Source organism: Grus americana, chromosome 1 (assembly GCF_028858705.1).
Source record: "Grus americana isolate bGruAme1 chromosome 1, bGruAme1.mat, whole genome shotgun sequence".
Classification (NCBI taxonomy): Eukaryota; Metazoa; Chordata; class Aves; order Gruiformes; family Gruidae; genus Grus; species Grus americana.
The window spans coordinates 93,940,213-93,960,771 of NC_072852.1; the positions used below are offsets into that span (position 1 = coordinate 93,940,213).

General features: G+C 42.1%; 1 protein-coding gene across 4 annotated transcripts in view; it reads right to left on the reverse strand.

Moving 5' to 3' along the window:
• TBX19 (T-box transcription factor 19) overlaps nucleotides 1-20,559 on the reverse strand; it is a 26,626-nt gene continuing 6,067 nt past the window's right edge. Inside the window, exons 1-9 of one of the 4 annotated variants that reach the window (XM_054836183.1) lie at nucleotides 14,914-16,375; nucleotides 14,494-14,720; nucleotides 7,799-8,063; nucleotides 5,815-5,949; nucleotides 4,942-5,003; nucleotides 3,786-3,847; nucleotides 2,939-3,127; nucleotides 1,951-2,083; nucleotides 1-1,148 (exon numbers count right to left, since the gene is read on the reverse strand). In XM_054836183.1, the coding sequence (XP_054692158.1) occupies nucleotides 914-1,148; nucleotides 1,951-2,083; nucleotides 2,939-3,127; nucleotides 3,786-3,847; nucleotides 4,942-5,003; nucleotides 5,815-5,949; nucleotides 7,799-8,063; nucleotides 14,494-14,690 (1,278 nt within the window). In that variant the 5' untranslated portion in view covers nucleotides 14,691-14,720; nucleotides 14,914-16,375 and the 3' untranslated portion in view covers nucleotides 1-913. Of the gene's footprint in view, nucleotides 1,149-1,274; nucleotides 1,747-1,950; nucleotides 2,084-2,938; nucleotides 3,128-3,785; nucleotides 3,848-4,941; nucleotides 5,004-5,814; nucleotides 5,950-7,798; nucleotides 8,064-11,694; nucleotides 11,861-14,493; nucleotides 14,721-14,913; nucleotides 16,376-20,559 lie in introns of those variants that run through there. The other 3 variants (XM_054836198.1, XM_054836203.1, XM_054836188.1) reach the window with 3 other exon arrangements.

Sequence of the window (20,559 nt, forward strand, 5' to 3'; positions counted from 1 at the left end):
TTGCTTCTGGCAGAGCTGCTTTAAATTGCTCAGAGGCTGTTAGGTGAAAAAGACTGTGTGTTTACACCTTGGAAAGGCACTGAAGAGATAATACACCATTTATTCATATTTTATTTGTACTCTATACCTGAAACAAAGTGGAAATGCAAGCTGAATCTTCTTCCTACAATTCTTTTCCCTCCACCCTTTCAAAAATAGCACATATAGAAAACATTGAAACTTTTCATTTCAAAGACCATCACATCAGACTATAAAATGCTAAACCAGATGCCCTTCACCCTGCTGCTACAATGCAGCCACTTTCTCATCTTCAGTGTGTTCATTATCCCTACAGCACACAAACAGCAAACAGGAGCTGGAGCAGGGAAGGGGACAGAGAATACTGTATGGAGGTGGCATTAGGGTGTCAGACTACTTTCATCCCCTGAAAGGTTTAGTTTCAGGTATTCTGAAAACCTTCATGTGACAGATTTGGAAAGTCTTTAAAGCAGTGCTGTCCCTTCAAATTACCAGTTGCAAACTTGCTCACAATTTCCCCTGGACTTGGCTGTTAGTTACAGAAAGGACTTTTAAAATTACATGCAAACATTCAGCTGCTGTGTCTGCTTCACTCAGTCCCATGTCTCTGACCATTTTTTAATGTGATATAGAAGCAAAAACTAACTATAAAGATTCTTTCATCCTGAATGACACATAAAGGTTACAGTAATAAGCTGGTTCCCATAACATTTCCTGCCTTTGCATTATGCATTTTAGCTTCTCTGGCACACAATAGGTACATTATGGAAAGTGATGTTCAATGAAGTTAGTTTTTTGCATACACATCCCTGCTCTGAGCTGCAGTTCTAGGGGCCTCGTTTGCCATTTGTGTCAGTCTCGTTTGGCTGAGCTTCCCTCATGAGCTGCCTGTCCATTAAAAGGAGTGTGAGGATGGCCACACAGAGTCGGCTAGTCTGCCTAGAGCGGTTTCCCCTTGTGTTTCCATACCGCCCGACACCGTTCCCTGCAGAGGGATTTGGACCGATGACGCGGTGGGTAAGGGGACATTACCCCTTAGAAACATGCTTGAAGGGCTGCTGTTCACCTCGCTTCCTGGGTTGGCAACATTTACAGCACTGTTGCTCACTGTCCACAGGCAAGGGTAGTGGCTGGAAAAAAAAGCAGTAAAATTAAATTTCTTATTGCAAAGCATTTTCCCCCGCACTGACTTACCACAGTAAAGTCAAGTGCGTTATCTGCCAAAAGGCAGCTATCTGAAACAAATTACTAAACTAGATTAGCCTTGGAGATCTTAAGTGAAGAACCACCAGCAACCAGCAAACCCAGTGGCCTTGGAGAGAGCTATGGAGAGAAATGTACAAATACATGTGAGGTTTCAAGATTTGAAGATCTTTTTCATGAATGCTTATGAATTTTAAAGAATTGCAGCTGAATTTCCTGGCACCTAAATCAGAAAATAAATGTGTGCATTTATTTTGGGAAAAGAAGGTGAAATACTTGATAATTAACTGACTCTCTAGGTCTAAATTCCAGCCATTCCTTGAACTGTTTACTACCCCATTAATAATATTTTTACAATAAAACATGAGTTAGATTGTTACAGCCCTGCATGGGAGTAGGATCCTCATTTCATGCAAGAGAATAGTGAGGAATATATAGAGGAAAATAATTTGGCTGTAAAATGCTCACAGATTGTAGATACCAGAGTTCTCTGTGGCTGTTCCAAGATCCTGGTTTTCAGCAGTGCTGGGGAAAGACAAAGCTCCTATTGATTTCAGAGCAGGAGATAATTAGCTTGTCAGAAAGATCTGTCCAGGAATCTTGAGTTTGGCACTTAGGACACATTTCAAATCCTGGATGCCGATTAAAGCTTGGGACAAAGTGTGAATCACCAGGGCAATCCTACAAGCCTCATTGCTTCTAGTATCAGCAGTTTTCTCGTAACCTTACCTGGGTCCAGGGCTGGCAGCTCCCTTCGTGTGTGGCACTGAGAGCAAATTAGCATGTGGAGAGGATGGCAAAGTCCAGCTGTCATGTCCAGAGAACACCGGAAGATTATTGCTGGAGCTCTCCAACAAATTAACTTGGGGGGAGAGGCAGAAAAAAGCAACAAACAAATCCTCAGTGACTTTTGCAGAGACATTGTCTTAAGGCAAGAGAACATGGGTAGGCCTGAGGAAGCAGTCTGATCAGGAGGTTCCTAACCACAGGTAAAAGGACAAAATTCATGTGTTTATTAAGAGAGTACCAAGGTGCCATTGTAATTCCAGGTGTGATATATGAGAAGGTACAGCATGATAGACATAGGATATGCATTTTTGCAAGTCTGACTGATAGTCTTTTCATTAATGAAAATTACCATATGACTGGCAATCGTTTGATACAGATTTCCTTATAACTTGAGCTTAAATATTTCCATTAAACAGCATGCCTTGCTATATTATAATTAGCAAGCAGATTATTTTATCCTTACTCTTGTTTCTGTTTCCTCTGATCAAAGTAGAATCAATTTCTGGAACTCTGCACCCAGATCTAGAGAGTGAAAGGGACTCAAAAGACATTCTGGCAATACCAAAATGCCCTCGTCTCAAGTCAGCTCCTACCATGTTCCTAAGGGCTGCTTCGACTTGAGAGCACAACTACTTCATGGCACAACGTTGAAAGAAGGCTTACACTGCTCTTTTTGTATAATCGGGAGCTATACTTTAAGCAAGATCATTCACTCTCATTTATAGTCAACAGTTACAGTGCACCCAGCTCTTTGTACCTCTTATTTTGCCACCCTGTGCTTGCAGGGTTCAGTGCAGATTATTACAGAGACTCATCAAGCTCTTCGCCTCAGCTCTTGCTTGTTTTAATGCTCATGCTAACCTAAAGGAAAGGTCAGTCACAAGGAGATTGTCTGTTCCCTGGAAGCAAAGCAGCATTACAGTTGTACCTGTAGGTGAATGATTTCTCTGCATGTAGGAAGGTGGGTACGGAGCAGCCCGATGCCCTCGCAGCGCTGAATATCGCTCGCAGCCGTGGGGAGTGTGTGGAGCTGGCAGAGGCAAAGGTCCAGTGTACTGATAATTAGAGCTTCCTGATGCACACATTGTATCTGGGTTGGAAATCAACCAGCCACCCACTTCGAGGGGAAAGAGAGAAGAAAACTATGATTGCATTAAACCACTGCAATACAATAAAGCAACCAGCCTTCTTGCAGAATCAGCTGTGACTCAGAAATACCAAGCAGTTCCCAAGATACTGGTTTATGGAACAACGGACAATCAAAAAACCCCCAATCCCCAAAAAACACCCACCAAAAAACCCCAAACCCACCAACCCTACAAACAAGATCTGAAAACAGCTAACAGAAAATGTCACAAATATCAAAGAACGAATGAAAGAATAACTGGCCATCATTAAAGCAAACACAACCTCTGCTCCCCCCATTTTTTTTTACCTGTTCACCAATGAAAGGTAATTTTTTAGGTGACAAAAATATTCAGTTACAAATAAAAAAAGGGGGAAGAGAGCCCTAAAAATACCATACATCATCTTGATTCTAGATTCCTTTAAATATTGGAAAAGCTGGATCATAAGGAAAATGATCCCTCTGCAGAAACTGTCACATTATTTCCCACTGTGAGGTTTCCTCAATCTTTTTTTTTTAAAGTGTCTCTTTCTGTGAATACAATTCAGAACTCAGTGAATGACTGGTATGATACAGTTAATCAAGTCCCAGGCTCCCAGCACCTATCATATCACACAAAACTTCCAGCTGACATGAATAAAAACCTTACAGTGAGAATATGTCATATGTTGACCTTCAGAGACTGTTTCTGGAGCATCCTTGGGATGGTTTCTGAAAAGCAAAACACTTTGTGGTAAAACAAAAGAAAGTTAAAAACAGAACCATTCACTTAAACTGGAAAGTTAAAAAGGAGGGAAATCCATCTTCTTTAATCACTTGCTAGGCAGCAGTCCTTTTCTGCAGTCTGCCATAAAGGAAGCAGGAACTTCTGTTTCATGGCATGCATAAAAATGTTCCTAAGTCTGTGCCAAATTTGGGGACTGAACCTGGAATTCTAAATCTACCTGTGGGCACCGTTCCTGCTTGCACCAACGGCCTCAGCCTGGCCTCCTGCCCAGACCATGGCAGGGCTCTGCCTCCTCCTCAGCCAGGCAAGCCAAAGGCAGCATTCCCCCTCCGCAGCTGGGAACCCTGACGCTGAGACACAGCAGCTTCTCAAGTGGCGACAGGAATAGAAAGAAATACAGATTTCTCCTGCAGGCATGTGGGACGCTTCGCGTGTCAGAAGACATAGCACATCCCAACAAAATTTATTAGCAATTAGGGACTGGAATGCATCGCTTGGATGCCCCACTGCATTAGCATGGGTAATGCAAGTAAAACTTTGAAAGATAAACCACAATTTGTTGCTGATGGAAGCATCTCTAATACCTTACATAGTGAGCACCTACAGGTTACTTTAAATAAACACTTCACACGGGTTTAATAACAGCAGCATAGTTATATTACGGTTACAGTGCAGTTTCACTTTAGTTATGTTTTTTACATCTGCAGTTAACTTTTATTCTCCCTAAGCTGTCAAATCATGGGATTCATTGGAGCACAAGTACAATGTAGTGAACATATGTGGTGTATAACATTACTGGGGAAATTACTACCACCTGATTTCAGGCTTCTTGTGTAGACAGTGCTAAGTCCTAGGATCTCCAAGAGGATACTCGCCCACTTCAGACCTTATTGTGGTAATAATTATATAGTGAGTCTCCCCACTAATTTCAGTGGAGTGACTCTGGATTTAAGACAGCAGAAACAAGATTAAGTTACATAATTTATCTTTCACATTGTGATGCCACAGGTTTAACCATATCAGCAGCACAATGCTACTGGAAGAAAAAAAAAAAAAAAAAAAAAAAAGATGAACTCACCTTTCTTTCGCATCCAGGAAGGCTTTGGCAAAGGGATTATACTTGATTTTGAGAGCTGTTATCTTCAGTTTACAGAAAACAAGGCATGTTAGTGAAGGCAATGTGGAATAGAGACTTGACAAAACATCTTCCAGAGTAACCTAAGTGGAACTGCCTAGGTTGCCCCAACAAAATATCCCCACACATGAAGTTTTCCAGGGCTGGCTATGAGATGGCTTTGCTTGTTGCAGGGTGTTGTGTACTGATCAGTGCCACAGACTGAACACCATTGGGGGCAGCCTAATGGTGCGGTCTAGTCTGGGAAACCCCATGGGATGGCGAGCCCTTTCAAGAGAGTTTAAACATGGAATTCCTACCAAGCATGAATCAAATCTGCAGCAACACTAGCTAAGGGATATGGCACATGAGTTAGCAATTGTCACAATCCAAAGCATCCCTCAATTACGGTTTTGGGGTTGGGAAGAAATTTTCCCATGGAATGTTGTGCTGTTCTAGAATTGTATGTATTATAAGGAGGGTGGAGAAGACAGGGTTATCATTATAACTATCACTCATTGCTGGAGAAAGATATTGGACTTGAATGTAGGGGTTTTTCCAGTAAGGGATTGGGGTGCCAGGACAGATGGACCAGTCTGGAATAGCTGTGGCAGAATATTACGCAAAACCTGGCTTAGTACTGCAGCCAGACACTGGATTAGACAACGTTCTGCTGCAGAGAGAAGACAAAGCATTAGACTGGATGGAGCATTACACGGCATGGGGCTGGTGGGGAAACAAGAAAAGGACCTGTCTGTCCATGCTGATCTTGTAGTCAATAAGCTTTTAATATATCTCATCAGTGATGACCAAGAGCTCAGCGTGACATCCGCCTACCTCTTCATTTTGATAGGCAGTCACAGCTATGAACTGCGTCTCAGGGAAGGAACAGTTCATCACCATCCGGTGGGGGCCTCCTACGCGAACTATGTGTACCTGGGGCTCATATTTATGCAGGGAGTTCAACATTATCTGCAGAAAACAAAACAAGACAGACAGACCCCAGTGCCACTCTGGTATCCCACAGCTGCTCTTTCGCTCTGGCTCTATAATAGACCAGATGTCACTGCTAAACCTCCCCAGTCGGTGATTATTGAGAGCAGAAGGGCAGGTGCCCTCCTCCCTTCTGATGAACCACAGGGCTGAACAGAGTGAGGCTTCACTGGGCTTGGATTTAAAGCTTTCAACACAGCAGCATTAGTGAATATTTGTGTTAGCAGCTATGGCCTTCAAACCATTGGGCTTCCACTGCACTAGAGGCTGTTCAAGCAGTTAAGGGGCAATTCCTGTCCTGCTTCTACTATCTGAAAGACTCAGCACCACCATCACAGAAATCGAGGCCAGAAGGGAGCTGAGGCCATCACCTAGTCATCTTTCTGGGCAAGATGAAGCATACCTAGACAAGCCTTGGCAGATGTCTCTAACCTGGCATTAAAAGCTGTGAATAGCGTTGATTCCACAATACACCTTCCTGAGGAAGCCTTCTATATTGCTTAATTTTCTCTACTGCAAGAAAAAGATATTTTTTAAAAGATCTGCACAGTGGCAAGTGCTGTGTGCATGCATATATATTTATGTGCACACGGCCATTAGCATAAAGCTCTGCTAGTTAGCTACTACTTTCTAATAACACCACAGAAGGGGAAGCTGAAGCACAGGGTGAGGACATGGTTTACCTTAACACTGTTGTCAAAGGAAAACAAGGAGACCTTCAATTGTTTGTTATTTAGCGACTTTTGTTTAGGCTCTGTTTCTCATTTGGCTTTTCTTCCCTTCCTACTTTTTTTCCTCTCCACTTTACCACACATACATGCAGTGTTCCCTTGTTTTTTTTCTGCAGGGTCTCTCTTTGACCCTCCAAGTTGTTCTCCTGTAGGTTTTTTACCCCCCTGCATACTTTTCTGAGGCCCTGGATGCAGAACAAGAATTTGCAAATTCAGAACCTGTTCTATGCTCCACAATAAATCTTGTGTGCTGATTCCATGCATGACTTGGGAAAAGTCAGGTCATCTTTCAGTTCTCCAGTGTGTAAAAATCGAGATAATTTCCTACCTAATTAGGGTACTAGACTTATGGAGGTACCTCACAAACCTAATGGAAATAACAGATAGAGAACATATAATATTTACATGAAAGAAATTGATTCCAGGCTGACAAGTATCATCCAATGTAGGAGTTTTGTACAAAACAAACAAGCAAACAAAAGGTCTTGTGCAACATTTTACCTTTAGATGCATCATCAAAAATAAAATACGAAGCAAAACTAATTTTCCTGTTTGCATTTTTAAGGGGTTCAAACAGAAAGTCACTTATTTCTGGTACATGTGGTTTCTTTCCAAAGGCCAAAGCTGATTCAATAGAATATTGATAATTATCATGATGCAGAAGCAGACATAGTAATTATTTCATTTAGGAGCAGCCTTTTATTCTGCTATCTGACTCCTGCCAACATTCCACTTACACCAAACAACATGGGGGAACACAACAAAAACCTAATACCCGTGACCATTTTTTCCCCCTTCTCTGAAGTCCTATGTAAAAATCCCCAGCACACAAGACCAACTCTGAAAAGCCCCCCGATGATTAAGTAAACCACAGCACTCTGTCTCTCTTAACATCAAGAAGTCCATTAAAATCTGAAAGCGCCAATTAAGGCCTGTTTAGTCCTGTTTACATTTGGCCTCCAGAGAATAATTGGCATCTGTGGGTGAAGAGGCCTGTAAGGGCCTCTATAATTACATAAATGTACCCTTGATATTTCTTGATTGGTAGGTGCTTGCAATTGAAGCCAAGAGGTGTATAGGGAAACATCAGGCCATACCTGCCCACTCCCATTGAGCTTGTTGGTAAGTTTGACTTTGCTGAAGGAAATGGCAGCTTTCATCCAATGAGCCCCAAAGTTGGGAGAGTCTGGGTGGATGTAGACGCAGCTGTGGTTTGGTGGCTCTGGTTTCCCAGCTGGCACCCATTCTCCGTTGACGTACTTCCAGCGGTGGCCGTCAGTTGGGGCAAAGTCCAACAGGAAGGAATACATGGCATTTGGGTCCAAGCCTGACACGCTGATTTTCAAAACAGGGAACATCCGCCTGGCCAGGAAACAAAAAAGGGAGACGCCACTGAAAACTGGTTTTGAAAGATTCTCCCCAGTATGTTTGCAACCAGATGCTCACAGATTAGGTCAATGTAAAAAACATAGAATCATAGAATGGTTTGGGTTGGAAGGGACCTCAAAGACCATCTAGATCCAACCCCCCTGCTGCGGGCAGGGACACCCTCCACTAGACCACGTTGTTGCCCAAAGCCCCATCCAACCTGGCCTTAAACACTTCCAGGGATGGGGCCTCCACAACCTCTCTGGGCAACCTGTCCCAGTGCCTCACCACCCTCACAGTAAAGAATTTCTTTCTAACATCTAATCTAAATCAACCCTCCTTCAGCTTAAACCCATTACCCCTTGTCCTGTCACTACACTCCCTCATAAACAGTCCCTCTCCAGCAGGCCCCTTCAGGTACTGGTAAGACACAGTTAGGTCTCCCCGGAGCCTTCTTTTCTCCAGGCTGAACAACCCCAACTCTCTCAGCCTGTCCTCATAGGAGAGGTGCTCCAGCCCTCTGATCACCTTCGTGGCCCTCCTCTGGACTCTCTCCAACAGCTCCATGTCTCTCCTGCACTGGGGCCCCCAGAGCTGGACGCAGTACTCCAGGTGGGGTCTCACCAGAGCGGAGTAGAGGGGCAGGATCACCTCCCTTGACCTGCTGGTCACACGCTTCTTTTGATGCAGCCCAGGACACCGTTGGCTTTCTGGGCTGCTAGCACACATTGCCGGCTCACGTTGAGCTTTTCATCAATCAACACCCCCAAGTCGTCCTTCTCCTCAGGGCTGCTCTCAGTCCATCCTCCCTCCCTCCCTCCCTCCAGCTGAAGAAGTCTCTTAAAGGTTAATCGCTCATTTTATTTTTATTTCAATTATTTGGAAAAAACCACGTTATCTCTAAAGTAGGGCACTAAGGTCTTGATCATGCCAAGAGTTAAGAACATAATGAACTGTGTAAAGCATCAGCAGAGTCCATGGGATCTGAACCTGCTAAATACGTCCTTAGGTGTGGGACAAGAAGGCATGAACAGGATTGAACAGAGTCGAAAATCACTGAGAAGGTGGAGCTGAACCACAGATTCACTGCATTAACTACAGAATCCTATTATAAAGTGCACTTCTTTGGTGCTTAGATTCCCCTGACACACGCTCCCATACTCTGTCCAGTGGCTGAGTCCCTCCTTGTCTGACTCTGGATATATCTTCTGAAATCATCCTGCAAGCTCCAGCACTCATGACATAATCCCAGCTAGGTATTCATCAGACTCCAGTTAGATTTATTGACCACGCTACTCTGTACAAAAGGTTTCTCTCCCTTCCTTTGAAGGGATGGTCATACTCTATAATATTTGTGAGCAAAGTCAGTCACTTCCCTCTGTCATTTCTCGTGGTTCTTGTGTTAATCCCCAACATCTCTCACTTAAGTAATGGTTTCCAGGTAGCACTATTCTAAATGCCCCAATACGTCTGCTACATTTTCCTCACCTAAAAGTACTTTTTAATCAGTGTTGTGTCAGGCTAATCTGGCATGGCTTAAATTTAATAAAATGCCTTTTTATCTCATTTTCCACTGTCTTCCACATACTTCATTACTTTTTCCTTCAAAATACATCCTGAATTCTTATCACAGGGATATATTAAAAAGCCTGTAGTTAGCCAAAATGTGTTTTCTCCCTTTCTTCAGTGCAAGTATTCACGTACTGTCCCACTACTATTACATAAATCTCCAGTGTGAGAAGTCTGATTAAAATCCTTGCTGTTAGACCTTGCACTTGGCAGCTCTTCCAGTAATTTGGTCCCTTCCTTCCATATTCCCTGACCTCATCAGCTTGATCAGGTTCTTCTCCTTTTAGTTCCACCTTAGATGTCATGTTGTCCTTTACTAAGTTCTAAACTTCTATCATCCAGCCTTCCCACCATCTTATGCATTTAAAACTGAAATCCTGTCTTCATTCAGTTTTGGGAAAATGCTTCTTTTGTGTTTATCACCTTTTCTCAATCCCCTTTTGATTATTATTTTTAATTTGTAAAGGAGATTTGCAGCAGCTCACAGCTAGACATTCAGAAGTTTTCTGTCTGTCCCCGTACTTGTTATCCATACCGCACAGCTTTGAATTGGCATCTCAGTGCCTGAAAGTCTGCAGCAATAGAGTTAGTAAAGCTCCAACAGTTTCAGGAACTGGGAAAAATTTGTGGTCAGCAGAAGAGGAGTCTCCCAACAGAGGTATCCTGTTCATTAAGTTTCCTAGCTTGTCAAAGAATACACATTGTTACTGTGGAGGATTATTATAGCTGTCACCTATCAACTCCTACGTTCTTATAGGAGTAAGAGGCCTCCCTGCCCCGGACACCTCCGTACTGACCTCTCCTGGCAACTGCTGTTTTGCCATGGCACATTTTTATGCACAGGCCAACGAATCTTCAAGCTGCTTTTCTCTATGAGAGACTGGTTACACCAAGCAACCACAGCAATTGCCTGAGGTCCGTGGCCACGGGGCTAAGGTAAGGTAGCTCTCTAGGCTTAGTTAGGTAGCAGTGCAAGACATCCAAAACACACAAGAAGGGAACCGAAACTCCAGGCTCTCTCAAGGGACATCAAAAGTCTCTGCCCCTGCAGCCATACTCTCCAGTGACACCCAACCGCAGGTTGCTAACAATCTCCTGTGATTTCCCACTCACCACCTACCTTTCTGCACACCTTTATATAGTTCTTGCTGTATACATTCAGCACCTGCTGCTGACAGGAAAAGACAGGATTTGAGAAATTTGAGATTTTTCATCTAATATAAATACCTGGTGATGTAGGGCCAGTGTAACATTGAGAAAGATATATTGAACTCTTTTCTTTCTAACTAAATGGAAGCTTAGCCAAGGATTTATATGCTACATTTAATGTGTATTTCTGACCAGGATGCACCAGCTATCAAACTGGGATGTGATGAAAGTATGGATTAATTGCTCCCTGCACCCCAAACCCCTGACAGGCAGTCTTCAAAGTAACACGCTTCGATATTTAGCTTAAACTGGAGGGGAAAATTCATCTACATGAAAAATTAATTTCACTAGATTTCTCAGAGCTATTTGTGTTACATACAGATTGTTAATTCCTCTGCCCACAATGTAGACTTCTCTGCCTTTCTACTTGAGAGGCTTGAGTTTATCCCCAAAAGACCTATAGACTAATGCCAGAAGAGAATATAGTCATCATCAACTCTAACCTCCTGTATGACACAGGTTATAGCACTTCCCTGCGTTAACCTGCTTCGCACACAGTTAATCCCTGCCTCACTTGGACCAGCATGTCTTGACTGTACAGATTCTAACGATGGAAAACTTACCAGCTCAGTTGTTCTGCTCATTAAGGGGCTTTACTGTTAAAAACAGATTTGTCTGTCTTTTGGCATGGCAAATGATGATTTCTGCAAATCTGTTTCAGTCGGAACGTTTGTTTCAACGATCAGGTAGCTACACACATGACCTCCATTACTGCAATAGCTGAGCACTTCAGCCTCTCCAATTTATTTAGAGCAGATCTGCTACGGTTACTCCACAGTACAGAACTTCAGGGAGAAGATGTTTGATATCAAACTTGCATGTGTAGAAACCTGTAAAGTTGCTTTACCATTTAAGCCTGGAAAGGGTTTCTTTCCCCCCACTCATGTTTGCGTGCGTTGATCCACTGTGGATTCTCCCAGCACGCAGAGGGGAACAGTGGCACCTTCCAGCCTCCAGGAAGTAACATGGATTGCAAAGTCTCAGGATACTGCATAGCTAATATGGTATAAACACTGAGAGAGAAAACCTGCTCAATCAGAAAACAGAGCAGTTGATAATGAAATGCCAATTAAATACAATAAATCTGAGTAAAATAGGAGACTGATTCCCACCGTATTAGCTGCACCCACTGGGATGTATTTTGTGGTATAACATGCGGTTTAATTTCACTGATGTCTATCCTGTTCAGAATATATCTATCATCCCTGCGTACCTAGGCATATTGCTATGGCAAGTGTTTATTATAATGAAGTATGTTACAGCAATTGAGACATATCTATGTATCTATGTATTAACCATGAAGTTGGTTCATCTATGACATTTTGGGACCTGCAGTACCAACTAGAGATGATTCAATCACAACAGATAGAATTGTGTCTGCTAGAATTTGACACTTGAGGATCACTAATCAAACAGCTTTTCATTATCTGGGATGTTCCTGTATCAGGTTTCAGTTTAATTTCTGAATTTTGCTAACAATGTGTCTACACAGACTGTCTTAGTTTTCACACGCAGAAGTTCAGACTGGCTCTTCTTGTTAATCGTAGAACACAGTTTTCAAAAGTGTTCATATACCCTTCAGCAAGAATGACTGAATTAGTTCTACTGATTTAAGCAGCAGCAGAATTAGATCAATATTTTTTCTAATGAGAATCCCTCTGGAGACAATCACTGAAGAATCCTGAACCTAAAAAATCCTCAGCACTCATAGGAAACTGTCTCAAGTTTGTGTCTTTTTGAACAGCACAGAGTGGTTCAGAAAGCTTTGCTGCAGGCCACTATCTGTATTTCCTTTTTTTGGCGTGCTGATGTGTTTGTTATGGAAGATACTTTCGGAAATGCAAGAGATCTTTTTTCATAGTCCCTGATGCTACGATAACTTTGTTAAAAGGATTTATTTATGACAGCGTGACACACTTTTATAATTTTTTATTTTGAGATTGCTGTAGTTTGATCATAAAGAACCTATTTCTGCCCCTACTGACATTACTAGAGCTGTCACTGGCTTTAGGAAAAATAGGATCAAGCTGATGAGTGTGTAAGTTAGAATAAAGAAAAATAAGGCAGCTTACATAATGAAATTAAAAGTAAACAGGTGTATTCAAATAATGAAAGATTCCCTTATCAAGATCATAAAATGATTTTATCTATGTACTCACCTAGGCATTTTAGAGAGAACTAGTTTCACCATGCAATCATGATTTACATTAGCTGAGAGGAAAGAAACTGAAAAAAACCCTGTTGGTAAGGTGTGGTTCTTTGTACCAGTTTAATTAATTTGAGGCAAACCTATCTTACCTCATTTTTGGTCATTTACGCTGCTAAGGAGTCAGTTTAAGCTACTGTACACTAAGTGAAAGCGCACTCAGAAGTTTGCTGTAGCTGAACAGCGGTTTTTAAAGCAATTTAAATGAAACAAAAGCAGCTTCTTGGTGTAAAGAGATTCTCAGCAGAAGATTTCTATCCCTATAGGTTATTAGGAGGAGCCAGAAATAGGCAGTGTTACACCAAGAGCTGATATTTTGGGAAGCTAGCTGTTCCCTCAACAGAATAACCTTGCTGAGCCAAGAGACTAGATTTTTGCTTTTAACCGCTTTCACTTATGTCCCTTGTCAAGCTACAGTCAACAGTAATATCATCCACAAATTCTGCTACATCAAAGTCTACAAAATTAATAAAAGTCACACCACATAAGTAAATCTTTCTCTCCATCTTTTAATTCCTCCTATGCGGATCTTCTGAGAGGTCTCGCAAAAGAAACGTGTGCATGTTGCGGGGGGGAAGATGATGGGGAACAGCAGAGGGGTAGTCAGGGTACATTAAACAAAATCCTTAGTACCACTGTACTGACAAACTTTATTCTAGTAGCTGCCTGTCTGTTATGGGCTGGACTCTGCTGTCAGCCCGGTTCAGAGCAGCACCTCTGTGGACAGCCTCCTTCAAGCCAGTGTCTGATTGAGAATCAGTATCCTTCTCACCAGGTTTTGCACTCTTTTCCTATGCCTGTGTTCCCCAAATCCACCTACATCACAATATTTCCTCTTTCTAAAACTAAACTATTGTGTTAACCAATATTCCACACTTGTTTCTAAGGGTGCCAGCAAGAACTATGGAGCGATACCATTGTGGGACCACAATTCAGATTGCGTATACATGCCATGTAAGGCACAGTTTTATCGTACCCCATTCTAGTACAGACTGCTTGTACAAGCTGTTAATACCCAAGGCCAGACAGACAGTAACTGCAGCTGGGGATAACACCATCAATCTGCTTCTGAGGTTTACAGGTAAGGACTTGCTAATAAAGGCTGATGGTTATTAGTACAAGAAGTCATTCAAAAGGTTCTGAGAGGTACCCTTGCAAAAGTTTCCTTTTCATGCATCCTTAAGTCAGTCAGTATTTCTCCAGCATGTTTCACAAGCAGGAATAAAGGGTGGCAGGAAAGGTTTAGCAGTGACCAAAAAGGAGCAGGGACACCCCGTTCTGTTCATATGCTGGTTTTAGGGGAGTGCGAGGCTGCACGGATAACACTGTTATATGCTCATTGCAGTTCTTTCTAGTCTGCACACACAGTTTATTATTATACCACTTAACCCCCCTGACTGTCATCTACACTTAGCCCACAGCGCTGAGCAGATCACTCACCTGCCATTCTTGGTCACGATCATCTCATTAGTGACTTCCCTGAATCTCTGCCAGAGTGTAGCATCCTCCAAGACAACCTGGAGCTGTTTCTCAGTGGGGTCGCCTTTGTCTCTCCCAGCCCGGAGTTCACTCTCCACTACGCTGAGTAGCCTGGAGACGGTGCAGTCGTTGGGCTTTTTGCAGCCCAGGTCTGCCATGACGACTTTACTGCCAGAAACTTCAGGTAGCTGTTAAAAGACAAAAATCATGAGCTAAAACAAAAACCAAGTCAGTTCATTGGGCACAGCCTGACAAACGTGCTCTCCTCACTCTTTTGCCACTGACTAGCTCTTTCCTCTGGAAGTCCCAATGGGCAGTGACACCAGAGTGTGGAGGTTTACGCACACGCTCTACACAAAAAGAGGACTATCTCCTAATTACCTGTCAGACGGTCAGGTGGGTGGCAGGCTGATGACTCAATTGGCTGCCTTGAAAGAAGAGTCCTCCATCCAAATTAGCATGCTTTTATCTTTTTTCAACCTGAAGTGGGTCTAATTGTTCTGCTTGAGAACCAGGTTTCCATTAATGAAAATTGTTTCATTTCCAGACTGAAACAATGCATGGAAATTGCATTCACGCTGATGCGGACTCTAACTGAAGGAGCTGGTAACAGTCAAGATAGTTACACAGAGAAGGTAGTCTTAAAATATTTCCACCAGGCACGTTAAATAAATGCACTAACCTCGTTCTTCTACGTTCTGAAATCAAAATGTAATAGTAAGAGACCCTTCTGCACTGAGGTTTCAGTGCACAAGGAGAAGGTAGCATGCCTACACTCCACCATTGATGCCTACTGTGTCCATCCCTTGGTCTCACCGTTACTCACAAAACCCCTGCTGCACCTTACAGGCAGCTGAACTCCCTTCTGGCTGCATTTCCAGGGACAGACCCCGTGCTTCTGAGGCTGGCTGCAAGCCTAACTGCCTGAGACTTGGCATTGCCAACCAGCTCAAGGTCTGCCTCATAGAAAAGCTCCCTCAGCATCCCTAAAACAGGCATTCCCTCTCGCCTCAGGCTGAGACCTTCTCAGACAAGCCTGATTGAACTGCACACACCCTCCACAAAGGGCAGCTGTGAAGGAAGCCACTGTTTCACTGAGAGGTCCAACATTTTCAGTACTCAGCCAGGGATATGAGAGACCTGGGTTCAGTTCCATGCTAAAGGGTTAAGTGGAGGCCACGTGAATATTGGTGACCTATAAACACTGGACCTTGGCACACAACAAGGCATTTGAGCACCCGATTTCTTCTGATGCACCTAGCTCAGATATAGGGCCTGAGAAATTTCTGATCTGTTGGATGTGACATAGTCAGGGACTTGATTATGAAAATATACTGTTGGAAGTCGTTTTTAGAGAAATACATTTTCTGGCTACTTATTGAGAACTTTGCATTTGTTTAATTCAATAGCCCCTGTTGAATTCCTCTGCCTCCAGTTCTTTCTAAAAGATGAAATGACTTGCTAGATCACTGATGGGATTTATAAAGCCAAGAAAGAATCTGGCAAACTTTGTAAAACAGGATTTAAGTTAAATCCATCATTTCACAAGGCTCAACAGATCTTGCAGTTAAAAAACATGAGAGATACCATCTACGTAAGCAGCAAGGCCCAGAGCTTGTTGATCTTATTTGTGTTATACGCCACTTTATTTGGCAACTAGTCCTACTAATCCCTCAAGCCCCACATGGAGTAAGGGTACTGGCTGCAGGTCCTCAAAACTGTACAGCTGCAGGTGTGCAGCAATGTGATGTTCTTCAAAAGGGGGGACTTTAGGAGAGAATCCTCAATTCCCAGCAATCTCAGCACCATCGGAAGGTGCATGCCAGACAGGTCTGAAGTATTTTTACATCTGGGTAATCCCAATCATGCTACTTTCAAACTTCATACTCTAACACATCTTCCCTCTCTTCTTATCAGCCTTTACGTATTTTTTTTAATTGTAAACTCATAACAAAATTACCAAGATTACTGTATCAATCAACTCATCTTGTGAGTTACACCAGGTGTCAAATAGCTACTTCTAGTTAATATCCAGCCCACTTCCACTGTTGAACAACTGAAAAATGTACTTTAAAATCTATAGGATATTTAGGTACTTGGAAGTGTACCATTTTGCATCTAGAAAAATAATTGCATGTCAGGTAGAATGTTTGGGTAACATGGAATATGTTTATGTTTGGGTTCTCCTTTTCAAATGCTGAAAGAGGAGAGAGAAGCTACAACTGCAATTTTTCTTTGCATATGATCAAATGGCATAGGAGACTATAAGACAGTTTTTAGTTTTATTATATTACAAATGTAAATAAACACAGAAATCAGAGCTCATTGAAGTACTGTGTATTTCAATTCAACAACTTAAGTTTTTCAGACAGCTCTAAAATAAATCTGTGTTATTTGGGTTTTTGGGTTTTTTTTAATTGAAGCCCTATTTCCACACAGCTTTTTTAGAATTAGTTGTTCCAAAATCAGGAGATTCAAAGTTGAGACAAATGCAGAGAAAATAGCTCACAAAAGTAGTAATATTTCAGTAGTTATACACTGTTCTTTCTATAGACAAATAAAAAGAGAAGCAGCTTGATTTTTCAGAAGTACTGACTGCCCATCTCTCCCACGGGGCTTCAAGTGGAGTGATACCAGATTAGAGCCTCCAAAAAAAATCAGATCAAATCTGCCTTCCTCAAGATGCTTAGAGCTTAAAGGAAATCAAAAGCCTGCACAAAGTGACAACAGCTCACGTTGGTGGGAGGGTTTCGAAATGAGGAAAAAGGGAAGCAGACATTAGTGAATTGCTAGAGGTAAAGAATATGTTCAGCAAAGACGAATTAGAAATGGAGGCAGCCACAAAGCAAAGAAAGTGCATTGCTTCCCCAAAGTACTCCTGGGACAGAGCTGCGGAGGAGGAAGGGTATATGGAAGGAATGGATAATGGACCCAATTCCAGTTGGACCAATTGGGCTGGGAAGCAGGTTTTTCATCAATAAGACTGGATATTTTACAGCTAGTGTCCCTAAGGCAGAAGCAAGAAGGCATTTGCTTTGGAGTAGCCTGCTACAATTGCATCCTGCATAATAAAATGCACTTTCAGATACTAAAAGTTAAGTTACGCTTAGGCACCGACAGTTATCACTCACACAAGGTACCTGATGCTTGAAAGTCTTGTCTCCCAGAGGGAAAAAACTCCAGAAGTCTAATCTCTTAAAATACCTGACTTTCATACAGTTTGAATTTCAATTTTATAACTATGTTACCATAGCTCAGGATGCCTGCAACCACAACATTGTCCAAAATGAGAGTAGTTACCTGGTGGTTGGCTAGTGGGAATAGCCCAATCGCTATTTTCAGCTGTAAGAATTCAGACTAGGAGCAACTGGTGATGTACGTAGCAACATACCCAGAAAGCACAGCTCACCACTGACACGTCTTTCCAACCTGGAGGAATTCGCCAAAGAAATAAAAAGTTTGCATGCAAAAAAATGATCAGCTGAACACGCTTGGCCCTGAGATTTTACTTTAAAACACACATCTGGACCCATACAAATCCCACCCCATGCATCAGGCTTCCTCACATTGTTCACTGTCTCTGCTTCACACAGCTGCCATGGGAGAGGGCTGCAGAAGAAAAACCAAACAGATTCGCAGTCAAAGTTATTTGCTTATTGTTGGCTTTTCATTTTAAAAAAATATTAATATCTTTACTTTGAATGTTTAGCCTCTTTTAGAAGAGACATCCTCTAATCTTATGTCCCTCTGTTCATCTAAATAACAACTGAATACTTCCCAAGCATCCCTTCTCTCTCCTACCTTCTTGGAAGATGAATTTTTCCAAGTCTACAGATGCTGAAACTGAGGCAGAAACAGATTAATGTCACTGGACATAGGTACTGCCAGGGCACTGAGAATAACCCATTCTCAGGTATCAGATGGGTTATTTCTTGGCTGGAAGTTAAATCTCCTGGAACCTGACATGTGAAGAAGAGGTAGCTGCACTTAGAGTAACACAGTAACAAGGTGACTGATGATCATTGCCACTGCAAGTGGGACAAAGCAGGGCCGAAGGACAGTAGACCATTACCCCTCTTGCGCTTCTCTCTTGTTTAATTAAACAAGCAAACAAGTAGGGACATCAGAGGAAGCAGGAAATGTTCATACAAAACCTGCAATGTTGTACACTTTCCCCAAAACCCAGGTGGGAGAGCTGGGCACTTCCAACCAGGAATCAGGCACCTTGTGGCTCATGGCCAGTCAGAACTAACCCCTACAAGTTAAAAATGCAAGTACAGCACTTGATCATCTCCAGCCATGTCCAGGATTTACTAGTAAGAATTTAGTGACTCATATTTTTAAATGAAGCAATGAAGACTGGGGAGAGCAGCAAAAGAACAATCCTGCCACACTTACTGAAGTTTATTAACCAAGTTCCACTAGGAAAGAGCAAGGTGTTATTTTTGACTTTTTAATTAAATTCGTTCTAAAGCCCTCCTGGCCACCAGCTGGTGAGATACAGCAGAAAAAACAAAACAAAACAAAACCCCCAAAACCAAAAAGAAAATAAAAGAAAAAAGGTAATTAAAGAGGCCTTCCTTGCCTTGACATTGGATAGCTGTTTTTTTGGCCTTTAGGTGCATGTTTCCAAATAAAAGGCTGCCCTTCATGATCAGATGAAATCGCAGAGAACAAGACTCAGTCTTTCCATCTCCAAAGCTCCCACTGAAGCATTCAAACAACTAACCCCCCTCTGAACATTAAGTCCCAGCAACACAGGGAAACGTAACCTCTGTGACACTCCCAGGAAATCAACACCTATCAACTACCATGGAATAATTAAGAGAGGATAAAAAGACAGCTGCTTTCCCTCTGTTTTTTAATCACGGATCCAGCCCCTTAAGAGATTGCTAGGTTAGAAGAGACTTAGAGAAGATTAGCCTTTTCATTAATGTCGGGGGGTGAGGGGACAGTTTCAATAACTTCCACCAGGTTGTGTTTTTAGCATTGAGGCTGGCAGCTTGTTCAAGTAGTATCTCCCTGCCTGGTGTTATAATTGAGATTATAACAGAGATTAATTCTGAGCCCAGAAAGCATGGGAGGCTTACCAGAGCAACCTTTCTTCTTTTTAAAAAAGAAAAAAAGAAAGAAATCCTGATGTAGTCAGGCTGGTGATAAATGTAAGTTAGTTTTAAACAATAATTATACTTTTCCCTCATTTGTTTTTCCTACTTGAATATCTTCAGTGCTGTCTCAAGACATGGATTAGCACCTAGAGCAAGAAATTATTACTGTCCCCATTTTTAAGCTCAGAAAGTAATAAAAATAGAGAATTCTAAACAAACTTTTAAATTTTAAATTCTATTTACAACATCTCAGAACAAAAAGTAATAGGTTCAGTGTTTACATTAGGGAAATCAAACGTACTTTTGACGTGGATATGTAAGTTAAAGCTTTTTGTTAACTATGAGAGTTAACAAGTTGCAAGTATAACTTGGTTGAAGTATTTGATTCTCTCAGAAGTGGTGAGCCTGACATCCTGTTACACACAACTAGAAAACGCAGGAATAAATGCCCATGATAAAATAATTTGTTTTCACTCCATGTTTTTGGAAGTGACAGCCCTTCAGAGCTGCAATGAAATCATGTTGGCTAGCCAGTATTTTCAATGTACCATTTTTCCACTATGCCAGTGTCATTCCACACTTGCTCCGCAGAGATTTTAAAGCACAAACTCTCAGGAATAACCTTTCTTAGAGATGCCACAAGGGAACCCAAGAAAAACTTAAAAGGGTTTCAAATAGGCTAACTTAAAACATCAATCCCAAAGATTGGCAGCTTAAACATACTATTCCATCTTGAATCCATCAGAAGCTTTCTTCAGAAAAGTGAGAAAACGGAGGATTTTGTTCCCTTCAGGCATCTCCAGCTTTTCATGGCTGGGCAGTTACAAGCCTGTAACCCCACTGATACTGCAACCAAGACTGAGCTCAATAGGAAAAGTACAAGGGAAGGAAATAAGTATCAAACCCCAACATTATGAGT